The following is a 27,160-nucleotide window of genomic DNA, read 5'->3' as shown; positions in this document are numbered from 1 at the left end:
TTGCCTTCACACCCTACATGAGACCCTATGCTGACTATTTAAACAAATACAATCAAGTAAATAATGAATTAGGGAATTTCTATAGTTTTTGTATGTTTTTATTGTAAAAATACTGTATAGAGGGGTTACAGTTACACGAGCAAGGTAATGAGTACATTTCCTATGGGGCATTGTTGCCTTCTCCTTTATTTTTCCCCTACCACCCCTTCCCTCCCACCTCCACAACTGCTCCTTCCCCCAACCACTCCAGCCAAAGTTGCAAAGTTCGTACAGTGGGTTAACCTGTATCCCTATTTAAGCATTTTGTTTTTTCCCTTCCCCTCCCCAAATTAGAAAAATGTATGTGCAAGAGGCAGGGCACCGACATCAAATTCAGTGAAAACAAGGGTTATACCATGGGGGAGGAACATACAAAGCAACAAAAAAAATCACATACATTTTAAATACACTAGAAACAACAGCAAGAAAGAAAAAAAATATTGCTGTCTCTATCTTGGGGTTTATTTCACTTAACATCATTTTATATGGTCATATGGAATCCAGGGAGGCCACAAAGGGAATGTTAAATGGAACCCATCAGAAAGAAAGGGAGTCCAATAAGAAACCATAACCAATCAACTAAGAGATTTGAGAATAAACATTGAAAACCAAATTAAGGAAGTAAAGAAGTCCATACAAGATCTAAAACAAAGCTCCAACAAAAAATTTGAAGCCATCAAAGCCAACCAATTAGAAGGAAAGGAAATAAAAAAGTAGAAAGTCTTGACAGTAGGTTAGACCATGCAGAAGATCGAATCTCTGGAATTGAGGACAGCCTAGATATTATAGAGAAAGAACATACAACTATCCAAGAAAAATCCAAGAAATATGATAGATCTATTCAGCATTTAGAAGACACCATCAGAAGGCCTAATCTGAGGATAATGGGTGTAGAGGAGCACCTAGAGACAGAAGTTAATGGTCTAAGAAATTTATTTAACAGGATCCCAGCAGAGAACTTCCCAAACATGCAAAAAGATAGGCCTATTCAAATACAAGAAGCTTTTAGAACCCCAAATAGACCAGAACAGAACAGGACATCCGACCATCACATTATAATCCACACAGGATCAGTTCAGACCAAGGAAAGAATCCTTACAGCTGTCAAGGAGAAAAGATTTATAGTTTTTAAGACTTTTTGTTGTACAAAGTGAACTTCATTGTTATCTTTCCCCTTCTATCAATCTCCTGTAAACCTCCTCAAATATATTGTCTTCTATAAGCAGGATCAAGAACTCAGCAAAAAATCAGTTAAAGCAAGTAATATATAACTAAAATATTTTTATGTTTAATACATATGAAAGTGTACATTAACATCTAAATGCAGGCCATAAGCACCAGTGGGTGTTTATCATTACTTATCCTTTGTAATTTATGATGTGTGCTCTACCTACAGCTTACTATGATTATCTGCTCAATAGCTACCTCTTTCCCATTTGACAAGTACTTTGCTTCCTCTTGTGATCACTCCATCCCAAGTGAATTGGATGATTCTCTACCTTGCTAGTAAGTGGCATTAGATGTATAACCTGTTCCTCAACAATCAGACATGATAGAGTGTCTTTGAAATAAATCTTTGCTCTTTAAATCAATTTACAGAAAGGGGTTGAGTGCAACCGTTTCTTTTCTGCCTTTGGGAAATAGCTTGTAAATGTGAGGTCTCTCTACTATTGTAAATATTTTGATATATAAATGATGTTCACCAATAAAGTAGTGGATAAAATGGAGGAAATGATATAGAATGACTTAATTAAGCTGTTATCTTTCAAATATCCCAGGAGCTTTGCTACCTTAGGACTTCAGCCTAGCAGAAATGATGATTCTATTATTTTTATAAGCCATTAAAGTGTCTAGTACATACAGTTGAAACTATCTGAATTAAATTATCTTAACTCCTAGCTTGGGTTTTTTAAATCTTCAGCAAAATATTAAGAACACTTAAGGAAGTGGCGATGTGGCTCAAGCAGTAGAGTGCTCGCCTTGAGCTGAAGAGCTGAGGGACAGCGCCCAGGCCCAGAGTTCAGGCCCATGACCAGACCACCCCCCCCCCAAAAAAAAAGAACACTCAATAAGACATTACATGCCCAGAGTCCTTCAGATTGTTGTGATTTTTTCTGGTCTTTCATTAACATTTTAAAAATTTGAAAACTTTAATTTTTATAGATGTGACATCTTTTTCACAAAAGATTTCATGAGCTTATGCAATTTTTAACTAAATAACTTCAATAATAAGTAAAACCAAATTGGTTTAATTGTAGAAATTATATTACTAAACTCATAAGAGCATGGATACATGAACTTTAGCCCCCTGGAAGCTTAGTGGAGAGGGGAAGGTGATTCTGATAGAATAGAGATCTGAAGGCTATGGATGAAGGCTGTTGTTGCATGGTGTTCAGTTAATACCTAGAAACAGAGTTAAGTCATGTCTAATGACCAGTTTTGTCTTTCAGAAATGTTTAAAAAGCGGCAATTTCATGGTGATCAGCCTAAAGAAACCTACAACACATATATAAGTAAAATCTTATTTTGTAAATAAGGAAAATGTCACCATAAATACAAAATTCTGGGAGTGGAGGAAAAATTCCAGTGGTAGAGTTTCAGCCATAGGCAAAAAAGCTGAGCAAGAGTTCAAGGCCTTTAGTTCAAGTCCCAGTAAAGAGAAAAAATAGAGAGACAGAGGGAAGAGAGAGGGAAAGAAATAAGGGAAGGAGGGAGGGGGGGAAAGGAGGACGGAAAATTTCAAAATATTTGAATAACGTACCAGAAACTGTGCCTGGTTCTTGGAAAGGAGAACATCTGAAGAGGAAGAGAAAAGGTTTATAATGTGTCTTAAGCATTGTGTTACTGTATAATACTGACAGAATTGTAGCAATAAATACAGTCTCTTGGAAAAAAATGTCAAATATGTCTTTCCTGATGCACCTTTGACTAAAATATTGACTGTAGAAATAAAAACATTTTTATTATGCTAAAAAAAATTTGAATAATTATACATCCAAGAGAAGCAATAAAAACCAAACTGAGTGAATTTTTTAACTTACTCAACATCAAATTGATTTTATAGAACAGTCTCACAAAGGTTTAAAATAAAAAACCAGGAAACAGGGACTCAGAAGAGGAGGACTGGGTCAAAAGGAAAGGTGTGGAAGTATGAAGAGGAGAAGAGGGTGGAAATTCAGACAGAATATAATTTATAGCCTACAAATTTAAGAAAAGTGAGGGAAGGGGTGGATAAAGGCGGGATGGGTGAGAATGACGAAGGAGAGGATGTTGTCAAGATACGTTGTCCTCACAAACTGCTTTGCTAAATGACAAGTCCTTTGTACTATTACTTAAAGATAATACTTTAAAAATTCAAAAAGAATTTCTATGGAAATTAAAAATGAAAATATAGAATGAAAGCAGGCACAAAATGACAAAAGAGAATTTTCAATAACATTCCAATGTACCGATTAGAAAGTTGAAATTAAAATATATTAAATAGGCAAAAACTGAGTAAGTTCAGTGTCAAGAAGAAAGAGTGAATTTACTGCAGAGACAAACAAGGAGAAAAAACACAAAAAATAGTTAAGAGACACAAAATGTTATGCTTTAGTCTTTGTAGGCTGTTCATAATCTATGCTAACCATAAGTGTGACTAGTGACCGTTTGAAATGGGGGAAGTAGGGGATGGCATGTGCTACGAATGATTCAGAACAGTCACTAGTACTTGCTATATTAATTACATGTTGGTATGTTTTTTAATATTTAGATTAAGATATATTAAAATCGACATCACCCATTTCTTTTTTTCATGCGGCTAGCTAAATGGTTTGCATTATTTTATAGTTGACAATGTTGTTCTATGTAGTACTTTTATATAAGTTCCCATAAATAACATAAGAGAGAAAAGTGGAGAAGCAATATTTGAAAAATGTATTAATGAGAAATTTGTATAATTGCAAAGATAGTTATAAGCATATTAAAGTGGTATTACCAGGTAATATTTAACATTAGTTAAGTCATGCTTAAGAACTTTCCAGTGAAATTTGAATATCCTTGGGTATAAAGAGAATTATTATTTTTTGGGGGGTCCAGTCGTGGGGCCTGAGCTCTGGGCCTGGGCACTGTCCCTCAAGCTCTTCAGCTCAATGCTAGTGCGCTACCACTTGAGCCATAGAACCACTTCCAGCTTTTTTTCTGTTTATGTGGCGCTGAGGAATTGAACCCAGGGCCTCATACATGCAAGGCAAGCACTCTACCACTGACCCACCTTCCCAGCCCCGAAGAGAATTGTTTTAAAAGTAGAGGTTTGTACATGGCTGGTCGATGACAGTGAACTTGAATCTATTGGTAGTACACTTTTCTGTAGGCCACAGAAAATGCATGGAGAAATACTTAAATTGGTGAGCAAAAATCACAATCCAGAAATTCTGAGCCAAACCAAACCATTGTTCAAAGATAAAGGAAAAAGGATATAAAAGCACAATTTCCAGTGAATAACATTTATTTAATTTCACAGTTATTTAACAACTGGTTAACTTTCCATTCTCCTAAAGGAGTAGTGGAATGCTATACATTGACAAGTACTTGGGCCAGATGCAGGCTTGACCTATGGAAACTATCATAGAAAATGGTGCGACATTACTGACTTGAATTAATTCTTTTTGATTACTTGTAATTTTTCATTTCTCAATTAAGTTAGGCTACAAAATAGTAAGACAATGAAGCAAATGATTGCAGCATACATAAAATGTGATAATGCTAAGAATATAAAAACATTAAATCTTTGCTTATTGTAGCATTATTTAAAACTTAATTTATCCAAGGAGAGCATACAGTACAGAAGAAAAGGGAATGGGAGTGAACAGCAGGCAACAAGAAATAAAATTTCTTTAATGTCTAAGTGGATCAATAACCATAGTGTATATAAGTAGATTACAAGCATTGATAAAAGCCAGAAAAATATCTGACAAAACAGGTAATCCAAATAAAGTCATCAGTAAAAAATTCCGATAAGGCAAGAAAAAGAATGGAAAAATCATACATGTTGCAAGATAGCTAATCGCCTTCTAGTCATTCAATAAATGGTACCTATTTCCCACCAAGTTCTTTTTTGTGTGTGTGGGTCCTGAGCTCTGGGCCTGGACACTGTCCCTCAGCTCTTCAGCTCAAGGCTAGTGCTCTACCACTTGAGCCACATCGCCACTTCCAGCTTTTTCTGCTTATGTGGTGCTGAGGAATGGAACCAAGGGCCTCATGCGTGCAAGGCAAGCACTCTACCCTGAGCCACTTTTCCAGCCCCTTCTCAAGTTCTTATTCTCAAATGTGAGATATTTTCATGTTCAAGTTATTAGGTTCTTCATTTTTACCATTCAGATTTTCCAAAAGACCAAGCAAAGAGAAACACTTTAGGAAATAGTAATGTTCTCTTCTATACAAGGTCAACCGAGCAAAGATGACAAATGCCATCTATGTTGCATTCCTCCTCTCCCCTGGCCCAGAGCTCAGTTGAAAAACACATTAGGCTGTTCTCTTCTTCCATGCAGCCTGCAGTCTGTCACTGACTACAAAATGAGGAATGATGGCATCATTTGTTGTGCAAAGACTGCAGTCTAGGAGATAATCTCCTAGCTCTGTGGAGGACCTCCATGAACATTCATGTTGGGCTTCAGAGGGGGAAAAAAGGTTAAATTTTTCTGACTGACACACAAAAATGTGGCTATGTGTCATACAACAATAACAGTCCTGGAAGAAGGTGATGTTTCAAGAAGCTTGTTTTATAACCTATTTTTAGAAAATACATAAAAATATTAAGGACTTATGGCAAGATGGCGACTGAATGACATCACCTGGCATGCTCTCTCACAGAAGGACCTTATTGAACAGACGTTCTCACACCTGAATCCTCACAGGGTGCTAAAGAAGGTAGTGCTGAGAGCCAAGTAGTTTTTGATTCCATCAGCATCCCACAAGTTGATCTGTGACTGTGGGCAATGTGTTCTCAGGGATAGGGCACAGAAGTTTGGTGCTGCTGAAGCTGTATGACAGGCAGAGAAGTTGTTGTGAGAAACTGTCCATACAGAATGTCTTGGGATGAAACACAGGTCCTTAGAATCTGACTGAGCACTGCTATCAGCTCCAGGTCCATCTAGGAAACTGCAACAACCTGATCTAAGCACTCACTGGGATAAGACTGTGCTAATATAGACAACACCTTGATGTGGACCAAGCGCATGGTTAAAGTCTGAATTCAGGATGAAGTGAGAGTGGGGGGCTGAGAGCACAGATTCCAGAGCCTTCACTAGAGATTGTATTCATATTCCTACCCCAATTTTGAGAAAGCAACTCAAGACTATTCTAAAGTCAAGTCTTCAGCTAGGCTGCCACCTACCAGACTCCAACTTGGACTTTGATGAGGAAGACAAACCCAGCTGCTCAGGAGAGCAATGGAAAAATGACTAGATTTGGTCACTCTAAGAGCCCTTGAAACTGTCTAATCAACTTAGTAGAGTTGTGTAAACAGAAGCCAGATCCCAAAGGAATCCACAGGACAAAAGGCTACATAGGCAATGTGTGTGTGTATATGCACTTGTATGTGAATGTGCCATTTTAAGATGCTTCTAGCAAACAAAGGCAGGCAGAAGGAGGGGACACGGCCTGGAAAAGGATGGTGGGAAGTGCGTGCACTAGAAGTGAAGTGTTCACTAGGGCAACTTGTACAGGAGGAGCAATGGAAGAGGAGCTGTGTAGAGATAGGATGTGCTATGTAGCACAACCCAGAGAATTCTTATCTATTATTTGTCCAGTGAGTAATTAGTGATTAAATTATAAAGGGTCTCAGTGACAATAAAAATTTGCAAGTAAGAATAAAAGGGAAAATTACAAAACTTTTATGTTAGCGTGTGCTTTTTACTATTCATTTCATTTTATATTTGCCAGTATTGATTGGTTTTTCTATATTTGATTTGAGTAATTTTGTACTGTTTTATTTTCCTTTTTAACACTTTCTTCTCTATTTCTTTCCTATGCAGTCATTGTGTATGAGCCATGACACCCAAATTCCATTACTAGATCTTAAAGTGCGTTCTCTCCTTTCCTCTTTGATCATCCTCTGATATTCATATCTTTCTCTGTCTACATATTTTCTCCCCATCAATAATCCTTTGTTAACTATATTTCATGGCCAGGTTGGTTTTGCTTGTCTATTAGCTTCCCCTCCTATCTTTTTCTCCTTTTTTCCTCATTATAATAATAACTATGTCTTTCCACCTATCTCAATTTGCCTTTTTTTTTCTTTTTTTTTTCCTTTTGCTTGTCCTGGGGCTTGAACTCAGGACTTGGGTTCTGTGCCTGAGCTTTTGTGCTCAAGACTAGCGCTCTGTCACTTGAGCCACAGCTCCACTTCTGGCCTTTTGGTGATTAATTGGACATAAGAGTTGTTTGGATTTTCCTGCCCTGGTTGGCTTTGAACCCCTATCCTTAGACTCAGCCTCCTTAGTAGCTAGGATTATAGGTATGAGCCAACAGCACCTGGCTCATTTTGCTTTTTAATTTGCCCCATTCAGTAGCTTTATCCTTCACCCTGGTTTTCCTTATAAAACCAAGTATCTTCTATTATTCATTGCTATTTTATTTTCATCTACTTTCACCCTTTTAGGGCTTCCTATATCAGACAAAAAAAAAATCATTTTTCGCCAGGCGCTGGTGGCTCACGCCTGTAATCCTAGCTACTCAGGAGGCTGAGATCTGAGGATCGTGGTTCAAAGCCAGCCCAGGCAGGAGAGACTGTGAGACTCCTATCTCCAATAAACCACCAGAAAACCAGAAGTGGCGCTGTAGCTCAAGTGGTAGAGTGCTTGCCTTGAGCTGAAGAGCTGAGGGACAGTGCCCAGGCCCAGAGTTCAAGCCCCACGACTGACAAAAAAAAAAAAAAAATCATTTTTCTTGTAAAATAGTCTTCTAAAGGTACTGGAGCAGTATTGCTGATTGTTCCTCAATAATGATTGCTGTAATCTGAAGATTGTGGTACACTAACTTCAGTAGCTTCTGTAGATAAGTTAACTCTCCCTGAATAGAGTAGGGAACCTGTTCCCAGTGTCTTGATCCATGTGATTAAATGACTTCTAACTCATACTCCTCCAATATGAAGTTGTGAGAATCTATATTAAGTTCTCTGTATTTATTTGGCAAATAGACTGCTTACTAAAATACATTATTAATTCTAATAGATCTTTTGACTTAATTGTTGTGAATTGTTGTTCTGCCATGCAGTACAAGTCATACTGATTATTTTATTTTTAATTCAAGCATTTCATTTGTACATTATCAGGTTTATAATGTGCCCAACAGTAATGATGGCACTTAGCATCCTATTAGTAATAACCTAATTTAATCACTTCAAAGTTGATTCTTGGATGTGAGTGATAATGTCTTTGCCACATTAAGGATGTATTCTTCTTTTCATTTTTCACTGAGTTATAATTACGATTAGCAGAGCTAATGATTATCAAATGCCATTTTAAAAGATTCTATGTTCTCACTGAGCTCTTCTTCCTTGGAAACAACACAATCAGGTATCCACAATAAGTTAAAGGTAGTGTTTATTGGCCCAGAGAAAAACCTGTGATATCTATCAGATTTGAATACTTAACTTCACCAAGTATTATGTGATCCTCTGTGTTTACCTCGCTTTTCTGAGCCTCCTTAATGTTGCATGAGAATATGGATAATATTTACTCCTGCTTCTTAGGGTTAAGTGAACGGAGAAATCATATTCAATGTTTAGCACACTGCCTGGCTTATTGTTAATATAGATAAAATGGTATTTGATAATATTTTTAAATGAGAAACAGATTGTTTAATTTTCATGTATTATTTTCACTTCTATTCCCATAAATAATATTGTTCTATCGAGTGTTTATGTTACTGTATCTTTAATAGTTATTTATCTTCAAGTTTTATCTTTAAGAATGAAACAACATTTAGTATTACTGCCATTGAAAATAAGAGATTTAGCAATAGCTCCCTGAATTCCACATTTGTTCTCACATTTTCTTATTTTAGCTTTAAACATTTGGATTTCAACAAAACACAGCTATTACAGCTAAAGGTCTCAGGATCAGCTAATGATGAAAAGCTCTGTGTGTGTGTGTGTGTGTGTGTGTGTGTGTGTGTGTGTGTGTGTGTGTGTGTGGCAGAAAATGACTAAACTAGTAACCCAACACTTCTTTCCAGCCCTTTATGCTAAATTCCCCCACTTTAATCTGTTCATTGTGGGGATTTATGAGTGTCAGAGATAACAGAGATTATTGTTTGGTTTTGGTGCCAGTCCTAGGGCTTGAACTCAAAGACTGAGCACTGTTCCTCAAGGTTAGTGCAAAGCACTTGAGTCACATCTCCACTTCTGGCTTGTTTGTGGTTAATTGGCAATAAGAGTCTCACAGATGTGTTAGTTCAGGCTACCTTTGAATCACATTCCTCAGATATCTGCCTCCTAAGTACCTCGATTACCATTGTAAGCCCCCAGTGCCTGAGTAAGAGAATTTTAAAAAATGTTTTTGTTATTACAGAGGTGATGTACAGAAGAGCTACAGTTATATGTCAAATAAAGAGTACATCTCCTCCTTTTTATATAAGATTTTATTGTGAAAATGCTGTACAGAGGGGTTACAGTTAAACATGAGCAAGGTAATGAGCACATTTCTTATCAAGCATTGTTGCCTCCTCCTTTGTTTATCTCCTACCATCCCTTCCCTCTCTCCTCCACAACTACACTCCCCCTCGGTGGGAGTGTAGTGTCTTGTACATCTTATTGCTACAATGGGTCAACCTGTATCCTTATTTAAACATTTTGTTTTTCCCCTTCCCCTCCCCAAATTATACCGACATCAAATACAGTGAAAACAGGGGTTATACCATGGAGGAGGAACATACAAAGAAACAAAAAAATCACATGGTACCTAATAAATATGTTAGAAACAATAGCAAGAAAGAAAAAACCACTTGTGTCCCTATCTTGGGGTTCATTTCGCTTAACATCATCTTATCTGGTCAAATGTATATAGCTTTTGACCTTTTCTGCTTGTCTCAGACATATACTAGTTACTACAAATAAAGGAAACTATGTTTCTTTGGGCCTGGCTTACTTCACTTAAAGGAAATGACGCTGTGGCTCAAGAGATAGAGAGCTTGCCTTGAGTTGAAGAGCTAAGGGACAGCACCAGGCCCAGAGTTCAACCTCATGACTAAAAAAAAAAAAAAAATCAATAATTTTGTCCAAGTCTTTCCATTTCCTAACAAATGGGGCAATGTCATTCTTTCTGATGGAGTCATAGAATTCCATTGTATATATATACCACATTTTCTTGATCCATTCATCCACTGAGGGGCATCTGGGTTGGTTCCATATCTTAGCTATGGTAAATAATGCTACAGTTGTGCTGGTAGCTTTCTTTTTGGACAATATCACCCCTTCACTTGCACTCTCCCAGAGATTTGTTGTTGGTGGTGGTGGTTGTGGGGCTTGAACTCTGGGCCTGGGTGTTGTCCCTCAACTCTTCAGCTCAAGGCAAATGCTCTACCACTTGAGCCACAACACCACTTCTGGTTTTCTAGTGGCTTATTGGAGAGAAGTGTCTCCCAGAATTTCCTGCCCCTGCTGGCTGGCTTTGAACCATGATCCTCAGATCTCATCCTCCTGAGTAGCTTGCTGGTACCTAGCAAGATTATTTTTTAATAGCTATAGCATATCTCTTTGCACCAGCACAGGGAACTTCTGGGAGAATCAGAATGGAACAGACTAGAAAGATCTCTCCCCATGAAAACTTGTGTGGGAACAATTAATAATAACTCCAAATGATTGTGTTAATTCTCCCTGTAAGCATAGAGAAGCCAGAGAGGCAGACAAAGTTCTTTCTTTCAATAAAGCACAGGAAGACTAGAATGCAAGAGGATCTTGCATTACTGCTGGGTGCCAGTTGTTCATTCCACTGACATATTTTATAATTGTAGCTACTCAAGAATCTCAGATCTGAAGATTTCAGTTCAAAGCCAGGCTGAGTAGGAAAGGCCCTGAGACTCTTATCTCTAATTAAATACCAAACAAGTTATAAGTGAAGCTGAGGCACAAGAGGTAGAGTGCTAACCTCAACAAAAAAGCTCAGGGACAGATCCCAGGCCTTGAGTTCAAGCCCCTAGACCAGCACACATACACACACACACACACACACACACACACACACACACACAATTAAGTAGAAAATGTGTAAAACTAAAATAAAAAAACATGATTTCTGAGATAATAATTCAGAAGGAGAGCTGAAGAGGAAAAAATTCATTGACCCTCTAAACAATTAGAAGGGAAAAACAGAGATAGATTATAAGATAGGAAAATATTGCATGAGACTTAAAGAATATCACCAGGGCATTTTTTTTGCAAATAGTGGTACACCAGCATAGATGGAAAAAAATGAAATAATAGGTTAAAAAAATGAAATAATAGGTTAAAATATCCCTGAATTAAGAAATAGCTGATTAGGTGTATTAAAAAGTCTAAATTCGGAAGACAAGATTGGACTAGAGTAACATAATTTTGGTTACCTAAAGAAAAGAAAATTCATACAAAATTCCATAAGATTTAGTTACCCAAATCTCCCACATTCACTGTTTTTTTCCTTTTAACATTGGTAGATGAAGGACAGTGGAATAATGTTTGGATTTCAGAGGCAACAAGACAGCAATGTAATGAATGCTACTGTATCTAGCCAAGATACCTTTCCTTTATTTATTTGTTTGTTCATTTGTTTGTTGGTTGGTTTTAGTTTTTATTATAAGGGTGATTTATAGAGAGGTTACAGTAACTTAAGTCAGGTAGTATATACATTTCATTTTGAAGAGTATCACCCCTCCCTCATTTTCTCCTTTTCTCAATTTAGATAGAAAAATAATTAATATATATATAATTTCACTGTATATGACTCGTATCTGTGTCTAAAGCAAACATTGAAATAGAGGCTGAAAATAACTAACAGTTGGCACCAGGTGTTAGGAATAGATGATAAGTATGATATGAGTACATATATGAAGTAATGAATGAATGATAGAGCAATAGGTCAGCACAATCATTGTCTTTAAAATATCAATAGTAAAAGAACCAATCAGATGGATGTAGTTATAAATGGACAGAGCCCATGAAAGGACATGTAAAAGAAACCTTCTAATTTACTAAGGAAAAGAATGAAATAAAAAACAAAAATAACAAGAAAAGCAGAAGGGATCAAGGAGAACTTGACTATGTTATAACAACATTATTTGCAAAATATAAAATGAACTATTTCCATTCTTTCATTAACCATGACCAGTCTGCATTTCCTCCTTCCAGAATATTTTTCAAATTGTTAAACATAGGTATTGTTGTACGGACTCAGGACCCCCGAAAGACCACCAGAGACCACGACCAATGCAAACAGCAAAAAGTCGTTTATTTGCAAGCTCGAGCTTGGTGCTCTGCGCACTCGGTAACCGGTGACGCCAAGAGGCCCCGAGCACAAAATCAGCACAGCTTTTATAGCATTTAACAAACAAGGTTAGGCGATTTCCACACAAGCAGTTACATGATTGGTTAACATTTATAAAGACTGAATAGTCATTTTTTATTGGCCCCTGTACCGAGGTTTGAGTCCACCCTAACCGCACTGCCCTTTTTCTGAACTATTGGTCCACGTCTGATGGTTCATTATGTTCTGTTCCTGAAACACTTGTGCAATTGTTCTGTTTCTTAAGGGTGTGCAGGGTTGATGGCAACTGAGAATTGTTTTTTTTCTCTCTCTTGAGGTTACTCTGAGGGCAGCCCAGCACAAGATGGTGCAGTTAATCTCAAAATGGAGTTACTTTAGCTCTTCAGTATGTTACTTACACAGGGCACATTTAAAGTGATTCCAGGCATGAGCCACAGGCCATGCTAGTAATGTCATCTGGAAGCCAATATCTTAAACATTTTAGTTTTATTATTAGCTCCCATTAGTTATATGGAAGGGCATTCCATTGTTACACCCATACATGTTCACAGTGTATTCCAGTCAGTCTCACATTCTCTTTAACTTTCCCTGCACCTCCTTTTCTCACTACCTTAAACAATTTCATTGTTCTTTTTTTCTTTTTGGTGTGTGTGTGTGTGTGTGGGTGGGTGTGGGTGTGGGTGTGTGAGTTGTTGGTCTTGAACTCAGAGTTTGGGCATTGTCCCTGAGCTCTTTTGCTCAAGGCTAGCACTATACCACCATGAGCCACCGTGCCACTTCTGGTTTTCTGGTGTTTAATTGGAGATAAGAGTCTCTCAGACTTTCTTGCCTGTGCTGGCTTTGAACCACAATCCTCAAATCTCAGTCCTGAATAGCTAGGATTGCAGGCATGAGCCACCAGCATCTGGCTAGTAACATTTTTAATAAAATAAACATTGTAAACTTTTAACTTGGTATTCATCTTGTTGTGAAGATAAAAATGTCAGCAACTAATTCAACATATTCTTGATATACAAATATATATGTAGATAAATTGAAAACAGATGAGATATTTAATGTAAGCATTTCTTTATTGTCATGTACAAATATATTATGAGCATGCTTGGACCTATCTGTCCATGCATTAACTTGTCAAAGCCCCTAGATTATGATTTGCAATATTAAATGAGCAACAGGGAGTCCTAGCTTGATGAATGCATTTTTTGTGTAGTGTTTTGTTTTTGTTGTTTTAGGGGGTTGGGTTTTTTGTTGTTGTTTATTTTGGTGCTAGTTTTGATGCTTGAACCTCAGGGTCTGGATGTGTCCTGGAACACTTTTGCTGAAGGCTAACTCTTATTCACTGGAGAAACAAGCACTTCTATTTCTGCCTTTTTAGTAGTTCATTGAAAGTCACAATCTTGGAGATTTTTCTTGTCCAGGCTGGATTTGAACCAGATCTCACCTTTCTGAGTAGCTAGAATTTTTAGGTATGAGCCACTAGCATCCAATGGGTTTTGTTCCTAAGCTCCTTATGTATTTCTGGTTATTGTATTTATCTGGCAAAGATTTTTCTCCCATTCTGTAGATTCTTTTTCAGCTGTGTCTGGATTTCTATTCAGGAAGTTCCTGGCTGTGCCTGGGGTGGGATGTGATCATAGCAGGGTCCTAATTCCCACATGTATATGTGCAGAATTCAGATTTTGCAGGGGTAGATACCAGAAAATGCAGAGGAGCAATACACAAGAGTGATAGCACAGAGAAAAAGGGAGGAAGAAGAAACTATCTGTGAAAGACAGGAGGAAACATGAGTTAACAGGAAAAGAGAAAAAATGAATCTGCTTTTCTAGTTGTAGAGGATGAGATTTCCTCTCAGCATGCTCTGGGCTACATGGGTGTAGCAGTAGTGCGGGAGGAGGAACAGGACTCTGCCTCTTCACCTCTTGCCCTTTGCCCTCTCCATGTTTCTCTAAGTGAGCCTTGGAGGCTCCCCAGGATGAAAGGTCTGCAGCTTCTCTGGCTCTGAAGTTTCTTTCTTTATGTTGTCCCTCAAGGGGTGGCCAACTGTGTGTCTCTTAATTCTGACACTGGATTCCCAGTGTCTGGGGGAAGCAGGCTTCTCCCCAGCAAGTGCCAGGAAGGTTTTCCAGAGTTTGAAATGGAAGGAATTTTGCTTAGCGTCATCTTACATAGTCATATGTACATAGCTTTTGACCTTTTCTGCTTCTCTGGTAAGATTATCCTATACATAAAGTTATTGCAAATAAGGGAAACCATGGGACCTGGGATTTTTTTTTGTTTCTTTTTTTTGTTCTTCCCCCATGGTATAACCCCTGTTGTCACTGTATTTGATTCCGGTGCCCTGCATCCTGTGTATATATTTTTCTAATTTGGGGAGGGAAAGGGAAATAACAAAATACTGAAACAAGGATACAGGTTGACCCAATGTAACAATGAGATGTACAATACGCTATGTTGAAAACGAACTTTACAATTTGTGGGGAGAGGATGGAGGGGTTGGGGAGGTGGGGAGGGAAAGTATGGTAGGGGAAAAACAAAGGAGGGGGAAACAATGCTCCATAGGAAATGTACTGATTCCCTTACTCATGTAACTGTGTACATTATACTCATGTAACTCTGTACATTATCTTTAGAATAAAAAAAATACTTTAAAAACAAAGAAAGAAATGGAAGGAATTAGCTCAGCATTAGCTTAGAGGGTCTTGTGAAGATTCCCAAGAGATTGCCTTTGGGGACCACACCCTCCAAGCCCACCTTGGGTGCTTTAGTGTACAGAGTGAGAGATGAAGGGACAGCTTCTGGGTCTTCCCTGGTGTTGACACAAGACTATCTCCCACTCTGCTTTTCTTCCCTCATGCTACATGAAGCATCTCTGTCCCCATGGGTTTGGTGTCAGGGACTGTGCCCTTTCACTGCTACTCCATTCTGTGACAGGGCTGCCTGCTAGACTCTCCTGACTCACAGACCACAGAGGTTCAGAGGCATGAGGCAGGTTGTAAACACATCCTGATGTAGCATGATTCCCGTGCTCTGATGACTGGGGTGAAGGGTGCTGCTGCCACTGTGAAGGAGTCACTCTGCAGAGAACACATGTAAAGTGCGAGGTTCTCCTGGGTCAGCCAGGTGGGCTGGCTACAAGCAACTCACTGCTCTGCTTCCCTGAGGATGAGCACACAGAGCTTGCAACTTACGCCTTCACAAACGTGTAAATGTATATTTATTGGTGAAAGTGATACATTTATTTCATTTTTTCTCTCTATGCTTGCTTGGGTTCCTTTCCAGGATCCATTGATTCAGTGACTTCTGGATCTGTGTAATGGGTTGTTGCGGGGTCAGTACTTTCTGTCCTAGGTCTTTTGTGGGTGTCTGTGTGAAGAAATAACAAGGATCCAACCACTCATTCCCAAAATGAGGGAAGCAGAGATCTTCTGTCCCTCATTTCAGGGAACATCTTCAATATCTAAAGCTTTGGAAAGGAATATTTTGTTTTCTGCTAGTCTCTATCTCTTCTACTCTTTGGCATCTTTGCCTAAGCTAGCCTCTCTTTTCATTCATGTACCTGTTGCTGGTCCCATAAAGGAGGGTGGCTGTCAGCAGTGTGGCATCCAGCCACCTCCATGGAAACGGGGTTCTTACAGGGTGTGTCTGTGACATGGCCTCGGTCCTCCAGACTGCAGCTGTAAGACTCAACCTCACCTGATACAATGGCTTTCCTAATTTCATGGGCAAAAGGTAAGTAGGAAGAAATGCGATGAGCATCTCTAGACACGAATGATAGTAAGACAAGCTTGAGAAACACTGAGCTGGAGTGACTGGGAGAGAGAAAAGGGGAGGGAGTTGCTAATATTTCTCAAAGTGATGGGATCCAAAAAGAAGAAGTCCTGGTTAAGATTTATTTAAGGTTAAGATGCTGTACAGAGGGGTTACAGCTACATGAGTAAGGCAATGAGTACATAACTTGTCCATCATTGTTACTCCTTCCCTTCCTTGTTGTTGTCCCACTATCCCTTCCCTCCCCCAGCTCCCACACTTTTGCAGCCTTCCAGGACCACAAAGCAAGAGGATGTGTAAGACTGAGCTAAAATGAGGACACGAAGCAAGGATGAGCAGACGAGGCTGGTGGAAGAGCTGGCCTCTCATCTGGGAGCCTGTCCATTCCTACAGGGAGATGGATGCTGAACTTTCTAATTATATAGGCTAACCACTCCCTATTTTTGCCTAAGCCATTTTGAGTTTGATTTAAAATCAGTTGTGATGTAGTAATCACATAAAATTAGAAATTGTACCAAAGGTAACATAAAAAACGTTGATCTATGAACTCACCCCCCATGTCTCATTCTGTGCTAATTTTTATTTTGTAATTTCTTCTTCTTGAACTCTGGGCCTGAGGACTATCCCTGAGCTTTTTCTTCAAGGCAATTGTTCTAACACTTGAACCTCAGCTCAAGTTCTGGCTTTTTGGTGGTTACTTGGAGATGAGTCTCGAGGAGTTTCCTGCCCAAACTGGCTTTGAATATTGATCATCAGATTTCAGCCTCCTGAGTAGCTAGGATCACAGGCATGAGCAACTGATGCCCCTCCCTCCTCATACTATCTTTGCGGATAGTGAATCCCAGTCTTTGGGAAGACACATTTCAGGTCTTCCTAAAGCAACTTTTTAAAAATGTCTTTTCCCTTCAATCAATAAAAAAATTGTCAAATTGCAAAAAAGAAAAAAAAAAACATATAACAGGGAAGGTAATTTTCTATCACTTTCTGCATTAGTAGCCCCTGAGGATTCTGACCCTGCTCCTGTTCTTGATCCTTTCTGAAATTTATCATCACCCTAGTGGTTTTGTGCTTCACTTGAAATTCTTTTCCATTAGAGATGGGGTTCTTGACTGATCTGCTTTCTAAGCTCTTTCTTTTAAGAAAGGTTAAATATGGCATCTATTTGACATTTTTCAATCAATTTCTATTACTCCAGCATAAATAGTAATTTATTCATAAATTAAATTTAGTTCTCTTCATATTGTCAAGTTTTGAGATATCTATATCCTACTAAGATTATGAGATTTATCTGTTTATATGAACACTTTTATTTAACTTTGTTTCTCCAGGCTCATCACAAAGATTAATTTAATTTCCTAGCAAATTTCTTGCATATCTACATATTGCCTCAGCATTTCTGAATAGAAAAGGTAGTTAATTATCAGAATGGTAGCTTCAGAAGCTAAAGAAAAATCTTATCCAAGTGGGAAGAGGCTCATAATTCCCTGAATGATGAAATAAAGCTTCCACATACAAGCAGTTATGTGAGAGTGAGTGCAGTGTGGGTGGGTAGTGAGAAAACCTGCAGAAAAGAAAGGCAATGGTACTGAGGAAGAGAAACTGTAGGAGCCCAAGAGCCCCCAAGGCATGTTCTACTGCATATGCACACACTGGGACAATGTGTCAGACCCTACACAACTACTCCACTAAAGGTTGCAGAAATACAGCATTGTAGTGCAATATCAGGGTAATTACATCCATAGACTTACTAGCAGCATGAGCTTTTCTGAAGCTTTAAAAGTACTAGATTTGTGTCACATCATGAGACAGTTATACATTAGCATTACATCCTGCCTCTTTTGTATTGTGTCTTCAGGCAGAATCAATATTTCAACTATGTATACATTGGACCTGAAGATAACTTATAATATCTATATTTATATACTTATTTTTTATCTTCCTAACTTTGTCTAGGTTTGACTAAACATAGTTTTAAGTATAAGAAGAAAATATATCTGACAAGATTAAATAAAGAATCAGAAACTGAGATGAACTTGCCCTACAGAAATGAAAATCCATTTTCTTGTGAATATGTATTTGGGAAAACTTCATAGAATATTGATAGAATGATAGAATATTGAGAATGTGGAGAATAATAACATTAAAATGCCACTTAACAAAATGTTTTAAATATACCATGTCACAGAGAAAAAAATCCCATTGAGTAAAATTAAATTACTTCTTGTTTCCACTATACTTCATTTAAATAAAAATGAATTAAAGTGTTTAATATGAAAGGTATTAATATTCAGGCACTCACTTACATCTAAACCTAGTATACTTTTTTTTTTAATTTTATTTTATTTTATTTGAGAACATACTGTACAGAGGGGTTACAATTACATGGGCAGGATAATGCATACATTTCTTACCAAGCATTGCAGCCTCCTAAACCTAGTATACTTTTTAAGCCTAAAATTATTGGATAATACCTCAAAGAAAAAGACTCATTATTGACAACTTCAAATTTAAAATCTCTTTCAACATCAAATGCAGACAAATTTTAAAGGTGAAATAAATATATTTAAATGATAACAACAGCAAAACAAATGCCCTTATTATAAAATTATACCTAGAAAGCAACCTGAAAATACAATTTTGTGTGGTTGAACAGATTGTATGTCAACATAAAAATAGAAAGCAAACGTGTAAAAGAAAAGTTGCCAGTTATAAAAATGACACAATGGAAGCGATACATTTAAATTTGATTTTCAGTTTTCAAGTCACCTAGAGAAAATATTCCTAATTGTGGAATAAAAAAGATAAAGAAACAGAAATAAACTAGTCCATGTCAAAATTTAAATTAATTCTCCCTACTGAGGTAGCAATTTAATGGTAAATATTTTTTAAATTGCAGATATTTATTTGATACAATAATTCTACTTCTAAGATTTTTAACTTAAATATTTAATCACAAATGCTTCTGTGAGGTTACTTGCAATAATATTTACAAAAGTGAAAATCTAGATATAGTAAAAATTGGTAATGGATCAAATACAATGCTTATGTCTTCACAATATGAATATCAACCTCTTTTTTTAACGATTTTTAACGATGCAAGAGCTACCATGTAAGTCATATGTTACATGAGAGATCCTTTTGTATAATAGCTCATTTCATTCTCATAGTTATTAGCAAAAGTAACTTTTCTTGTTTCATCCATAACATAGTGAAGCCTAGAGAAGTTAAAATTCTTCTTTATTTTCATCAGTAATTTGTGAGACCTGGGCTGAAATAGACAAAAAATTGTTCCATGGACTCTTTTTTTGGTCTCTGTACTATTCCATCATCAAGCATGTCAGTGTTCACACTGCAGTATTGTGAAAGCAAACATGACATGGTGTTTAATCAGGGCAACATCTTCATTAGCAAAGTGTTTATTGGAAATAATTTCTTCCTGGATTCAGCCCTAGCCTACAGCAAATATCTTAATTTCCTAGATGATTATTTCTGGCCTACCAAGCTGGACATCAAGCCTCGGGGCTTGATTAGATATTTTCAGGTTTTTCACCTATGTAGTTTTGGATGGTGTCAGTTTCTGCTGACCCTACAACATCCATCCCTCCCTGGTAGCCATGGAAACCTTGATATCAAGCTAGTCCAGATAAGTGCTGGAAGGATGCTGAAGTATAAATGCAACTGACTTTTTTTTTTATTATTGTGAGTACAGAGGGGTTACAATTACATGGGCAATATAATGAGTACATTTCTTATCAAGCATTGTAGCCTCCTCCTTTGTTTCCCCTTCCCATCCCTTTCCATCCTCCCCCTGCCCCCCCACTCAATCCTCCCCGTCCCCCACCCGCCACCCCCTCCCCCCGCATGAAAGTTGTAAAGTTCGTTTTCGACATAACGACTTGTACATCTCATTGTTGCAATGGGTTCATCTGTATCCCTATTTAAATGATTTGTTTTTCCCCTTCCCCTCCACAAATTATACCAACATCAAATACAGTGAAAGCAGGGGTTATACTGTGGGGGAGGGACATACAAAGCAACAAAGAAATAATCTTATAAATGTGTTAGAAACAATCGCATGAAAGAAAAAAAAACAGTTGAATACATATTTTAGGGTCCATTTCCCTAACATCACCTTATCTGACCTTTTCTGCTTGACTCAGACATATACTAGATATTGCAAATAAGGGAAACCATGGGACCTATGTTTCTTTGGGCCTGGCTTACTTCACTTAATATTAATTTTTTCCAAGCCTTTCCATTTCCTAACAAATGGGGCAATGCCATTCTTTCTGATGGAGGCATAGAATTCCATTGTGTATATATACCATATTTTCTTGATCCATTCATCTACTGAGGGGATTCTGGGTTTGTTCCATATCTTACCTCTAGTAAATAATGCTGCAATAAACATAGTTGTGCTGGTAGCTTTAGTGTGGTCTTGTTTGTAAACATTTGGGTAAATGCCCAAAAGTGGGATTGCTGGGTCATAGGGGAGCTCTATGTGGAGTCTTTTGAGGAACCTCCATACTACTTTCCAAAGTGGTTGAACAAGTTTACACTCCCACCAACAATGAAGTAAGGTTCCCTTCTGTCCACATCCCCTCCAGCATCTGTTGTTATTAGAGTTCTTGATTTTAGCCATTCTAACTGGAGTGAGGTGGTATCTCAATGTTGTTTTGATTATAAATGCAACTGACTTTTGCAAAGTCAATTACAGGGAAGAGAGGGACAACTCTCTTTCCAAAAGAGGGACTAATGCTAGAGATTTAACAAAAAGCAGAATGTAAGTCAAAAGAATTTGAAGAACATAATTATTAACTATTACCAGCAACCTTTTGATCATTTTCATTGAAAAAAGACTTGTTAACTGTGTTATAATATTTTGTAGCCCCGACAATGTTTTACCTGGGAAACTTTTTTACATTTCAACTTGATTTTGATTGTGAATAGAATGTGTGTTTGTCCTTCTAATTGTATTAGTGTAAGACTAAGCTCCCCTATGACCCAGCAATCCCACTTTTGGGCATTTACTCAAATGATCACAAGCAAGACCATACTAAAGCTACCAGCACAACTATGTTTATTGCAGCATTATTTACAATAGCTAAGATATGGAACCAACCCAGAATCCCCTCAGTAGATGAATGGATCAAGAAAATGTGGTATATATACACAATGGAATTCTCTGCCTCCATCAGAAAGAATGACATTGCCCCATTTGTTAGGAAATGGAAAGACTTGGGAAAAAATTATATTAAGTAAAGTAAGCCAGGCCCAAAGAAACATAGGTCCCATGGTTTCCCTTATTTGCAATTACTAGTATATGTCTGAGACAAGCAGAAAAGGTCGGATAAGATGATGTTAGGCGAAATGAACCCCAAGATGACAACAGTGGTTTTTTCTTTCTTGCTATTGTTTCTAACATATTTATAAGGTGATTGTTTTGTTGCTTTGTATGTTCCTCCCCCACGGTATAACCCCTGTTTTCACTGTATTTGATGTTGGTATAATTTGAGGAGGGGAAGGGGGAAAAACAAATTGTTTAAATAGGGATACAGGTGGACCCATTGCAGCAATGGGGAGAGAGGGAGATGGGGAAGGATGGGAAGGAGAAACAAAGGAGGAGGCAACAATGCTTAATAAGAAATGTACTCATTACCTTGCCCATGTAATTGTAACCCCTCTGTATGGTATTTTCATAATAAAAAAAGACTAAACTCTCCCTATAGGCTATACAGAAAGAGTTGTATGTCCTTTTTTTGTATGTGTCGGTCCTGGTGCTTGAACTTGGGGCCTGGGCCTAGTCCCCAAGCTTCTTTGGTTCAAGACTAGAGCTCTATCACTGGAGCCACAGTGCCATGTCCACCCTTTTCTGTGTAGTTTACTGTAGTCAAAGTCTCACTTTTTTTGCTATCTTAGGAACATGATCCTCAGATCTCAGCCTCCAGAATAGCTAGGATGACAGGCCTGAGCCACCAGTGCCCAGCATTTTTTTCTCCTTTGTTATTTCACAAGTAATATGCAGAGGGGTTATAGTTACATGAGTCAGGTAATACATTGTTTTTGAACCATGTCTCTGCTTCATTTGCTCTTTCCCACTTTTCCCCTCCTGTCTCCATCCACAAGATATATAGTTCATTTTCTACATACTACCTAGTGAGTAACACTGTGGTATTTGTTCACCCTTTGTTCCACCTTTTCTGAAGCCCCCTTACCCTCCCAAAGACAAACAGACAAAACAAAAGGAAAAGGAAATGAAAACAAAAACTACAGCAAGTAAAAAACACCTCATTTCCTTTACTTGGAGTTCATCCTATGAAGTACTATTTTATATAATCATATGCATATAGCTATTGAGCCTCTATCATCCACTCCTATGCATATCCTCCATGTTTAGAGACCTATATGATTTATAATTTCTCAGTGATTGTCCTCAATACTGATAAGTGCATGTATATAACTTAATAAATACAGATTTCAGTAAACTTATGATGCTGTATGTATATATATATATATATATATATATATATATGTTAACATACATAGGAGCATTATATAAAAGAGTTCACATGCATAAATTATATAAATATACTATATATGTATAAATTTATCTATGTGTAAATTTTTCCCATCAGAAAGTCAGCAATTGGGCTGGGAAGATGGCTCAGTGGTAGAGCGCTTGCCTTGCATGCCTGAGGCCCTGGGTTCGATTCCTCAGCACCACATAAGCAAAATGAAAAAAGCCAGAAGTGGCGCTGAAGAGCTGAGAGACAGCACCCAGGCCCAGAGTTCAGGCCCCACAGCCGACCCCCCAAAAAAAAGAAAAAAAGAAAGTCAGTAATTGATGCTGCTCTCTATAAATACTATATATATATATATATATATATATATATATATATATATATGCCTAGATAAATATACATATATATTTCAGTATACACAGATATGGGTATTTAATAGCTGCCAACTCTGATCATTTTTTACTTTAGTTGTCATCTGGGGAAAATGAAAGATTACATAATAGATTAAGGTAAAGACTAAGGTTAAATTGCCAGACACTCTATGATTGTTGGATGAATTTGAAATAGAACAAGTTCAGAAGTTTAAGATAAGGATGGGAAAAATCCTTTGAGTCTGGACTGTTTTTGGAGGTCAGAGACAGATGCAATGTTCATTAAAAATCCTGTGACTCACTGAGTGAGCACCAGCTGGCGACCCTGGGCTAGGCCCTTCCTATGCAATAAGCGTCAGCTGACAACACTGGCTTCTATTCCTATTTATCTGTGAAAGTTATTAAAGCAGCACTTTTTAGGCAGGGGATGTGGAGTTTAAACTCAGGGCCTCACACTCACTGGGCTTGCTCGCACCACCTGACTCAGTCCTCCAGCCTGGCACTTTGCTGGTTAAGTGGAGATGGAGTCTCATGGACTTTTCTACCTTGGATGACATGCAACTGCCATCGTCCAGATCTCAGCCTCCTGAGCAGCTAGGATGGCAGATGTGAACCACCAGCACCTGGCCAAAGTAGCACTGTTAAATGTACACCTTAAACTTATTTTCCAACTTTGCAAACTAGTGGAGTGACTGTGTCTTACTTTTAGGAACTTGCTACTACAGTCTTTTTTTTTCAAGTTCATGAATTAGTACTTTGGAACACACAGCCATGTTGGCTCTATGGGCAACTATTTGCAGCTTTAATTGTGAATATCTACTAAACAGAAATGAATGGTAAAAAAGAAGGAAGAAAGTAGCTGTAAGTGCTATGAACACCCAGGCTTTATTTTATTACTGCCATCATATGCCTCCTTACTCCATACTAGTAAGTGCTTCGTATTCAAAAGTTTTTTAATCTGGAATTATTTTGAAGTCAGCTGACTTGATTACAGTTTATTTTGTTAGAACTGTGGATTAGACCAGGTCTGGGGCGAATGCTTGAAATCCTAGCACTCCACAGACTGAGGCAGGATGATCAGGATTTCTGAGCAGCCAGAGCTACACAAGAACAGCCTGTCTCAAAATCCAAAAAGTGAATCTGTATGAATTAAAATTTCTTGTGGTGTTCAATAGAGTTTCACATACAAAGCCCATGGTAGTCTCTTCTCCACTGAGAATTGAGGTAACTGATTCCCTCAAATACATTTAATATTTCCATTAGGGTGATATTATTCTAATGAATGAAGTGATGCTATTGGCAAATCTCATAAAAGTATCTCACCTACAGAAATGTCTAGAAATTCATTGGCTATTTTCATAAAAACAAAACAGAATGGGCAACAACTGAGGAATTCTTGTAAGCTAAGTACAAGAGGCTCATGCTTATAATCCTTATTATTCCAGCAGCCATGATCCAGAGGATCATAGTTCAAGGCCATCCTAGCCAGTTATATCAAAGATATTCTACCTCCATCTAACAAGCAAAATGCTGGGCTGGAGACAGGGCAAAAGCACTAGGGCACCAGCCAAAAAAATGAGTTCAAATTCCTCTGTCAAGAAAAGATAATTCCTGGAACATGCAAGAATACCTGTGCATGTTCACAGGTCTAAGGAACAAATTCCTTTGCAACTCCCTATAAATTAGGTTTGAGAAGACTCAGAAATCCTCATTTTCTTTTGAATATCTTCTATTATATTCACTTTACAACTCTGTTTCCATGTCGATTTCCTTTCTCTCCTATGTGTATGGACCATTCGCTATTTTGATTCACACTCAAATCTATGGATTTCATTTTGTAGAAGCTCTAAGGGGATATAGAAGGGATATTGAAATTAACTATAGAAAAAAATTATCTTCTTGCTAATTCTATGGTTACTGAAAACTAGCTGAATGTTCAAGTTAGGGTCCCCAAGCCAGGGAGGAGCACCAGCGAGTAAGGCACAGCCCTTTTATACTGTCCAGAGGAACGTACTGCTGTATCAATCACACTATGAGGAGATGTGGCCATGTCTGTCAGTGTAAGGGGAAGAGAAGAAATCACAGTGAATCCTGTGGGAAGGTTCGATGACTCTACATTCATAATTTACACCTATGATTGACATGTGATAATCCAGAGTTCAAACGTGACCCTTTGGAGGATGTGCCAAGCAGCAAGTGTCCTGGATTTGATGGAACACTATTTCCCATGAGAGCTGATGTGCCAAGAACGACCTGGTGAATTAGTGTCACCAGAGCCTGTCAATGTGGGGATTTTCATGCTGTCCGTTGTAGGTGTGGCAGTGTACACAACACAGAGAGTTTGTAGAAGAGGATTGTGGGGTTCATTGAAGAGGACAACGATGTGATGGCCATGTGGCTGGATTGCATGGTGGTATTTCTGAGTAGTAGCACTGGAGGAGCAGTTAGGCCATCAACTGGTGGTGTTATGAGTACTGGGACATTCCACGAACAACTATTGTTACATTGCCCATTAGAGACACCTAGTGTGGAGTGAAGGATGGCTCTTGTATTGGAAAGATCTCCAATATTGTGGTTTGGTCTCTGCATAATCTGGGACTGTGAGCTTGAATTAGCAGGTCCTCACATGGCAGAAATTATGCCACTATGTAGCAGATTATTAGAAGCAGGAGGCACCTGGTTCAATGCAGGCTGGTTCTTCACTGAGACAAGAGAATGAAAAGTTGATACCTGTGAAGGTGGCGTTGTAGCCATAGCATCATCATCATCTGAGGGTGGTTTAGCTGGTAAGGAGGCATTGCCTCCAGAAATGGGGACAGTGACTGAGGCCATGTTGGAAAGGACAGAAGGAACTGCACACATGGGAATAGACACACTGTGCTGTGGCACATTAAGAATGACATTGGTGGACCAAGGACAGTTCTGAGGCACAAAGGATTGATTAAAAACTAGGGAAGGATAGGGGACCGTAGGTTGAGGTAGATTAGTGGAAACTTGCCCCATCATGAGCTGCCCCTGGTCCAGGCTACAGGGGACTGGAAGAAAAGGATAAGCTTGGGGTAGAGGAAGGTTCTTGGGAATTGGCCCATTCAGAACATGCCCCTGGCACAGGATGTAAGGGACCTGGGGGAATGGATAGGGGTTGGTGCTGGAAACTGGAGGAGATGTAAAAATGACTGCCTCAGAAGGCAGTGTTGTAGCCATGCCAACAGGGTCATCATATGTAGTCAGCTGCAGAGCCACAGGAGAGGATGCTCTAGAGGCAAGCATAACAAAAACTGTGGTGGTGTCAATGGTCAAACATGGCATACATTTTGAGACGAAAGTCCAGGGGGAGGAGGTTTGGGGAAGACAAAATAGAAGGTGTTGGAGATTTTGATCCAAGAGGATGGCCTACATTCTTTAGAACCCGCAAATTAGAAGCAGGGGTACTATGAGGAGCAGAGTCAGTACGCAGACAAACAGCCACGGGGGATTTTAGGGGTCCGTCCCTCTTTAGGATTTGATGAGTCTGCTCTCAGGCTGTGGGCCCCAGTGGCATTCCCAGTGCTGGGAAGAGCTGCAATGTCTGCAGTGCAAGTAGGCAGGGAGCGGGGGACACCGGTCCCCCAATCAGGTGGGCAAACAGAAGAGGCAGACACGGTGGCACTGCCATGTGTCACTGCCTCTGGTCTACCCTCCCAGGCTTTTGCCTTACTGTTTTTTCTCTTAGGAGACAGACGGTTCTCACTAATGCCCCGGTCTCTCTGCATTTCAATACAAGGAAGTTTTGCGGGTGGGGGGAGCTCACCTCGACCCCAGGGTACAGGCCAGGGCAGTGGTAGTGGCAGGGGAAGATCCGATGTCAGGGATGTTTTCCTCTTGGCGGCGGACCGAGCAGGTGTCTTTGGGGGAGCGTGGCTTGCTGGGGGACTAGCTGTGGGCTTGTCAGCCTCCACCTCCTTCCCTGGCTCCTGGGCGTCTG

General features: G+C 38.7%; 1 protein-coding gene across 1 annotated transcript in view; it reads right to left on the bottom strand.

Moving 5' to 3' along the window:
• The window catches only part of LOC122113647 (spermatogenesis-associated protein 31E1-like), an 81,253-nt gene extending 64,961 nt beyond the window's left edge, over window positions 1-16,292 (bottom strand). The window contains exons 1-2 of the mRNA XM_042686710.1: window positions 16,093-16,292; window positions 15,496-15,610 (exon numbers count right to left, since the gene is read on the bottom strand). Coding sequence (XP_042542644.1) covers window positions 15,496-15,610; window positions 16,093-16,292 — 315 coding nt within the window. The remainder of the gene's footprint in view (window positions 1-15,495; window positions 15,611-16,092) is intronic.
• Window positions 16,293-27,160: the final 10,868 nt, after the last annotated feature.

The sequence above is a fragment of the Dipodomys spectabilis genome, unplaced genomic scaffold, assembly GCF_019054845.1.
Source record: "Dipodomys spectabilis isolate Male_0828 unplaced genomic scaffold, ASM1905484v1 ptg000098l, whole genome shotgun sequence".
Taxonomy (NCBI): Eukaryota; Metazoa; Chordata; class Mammalia; order Rodentia; family Heteromyidae; genus Dipodomys; species Dipodomys spectabilis.
The sequence above is the reverse complement of the archived record's forward strand: the minus strand, read 5'-3'. Positions and strand labels throughout refer to the sequence as shown.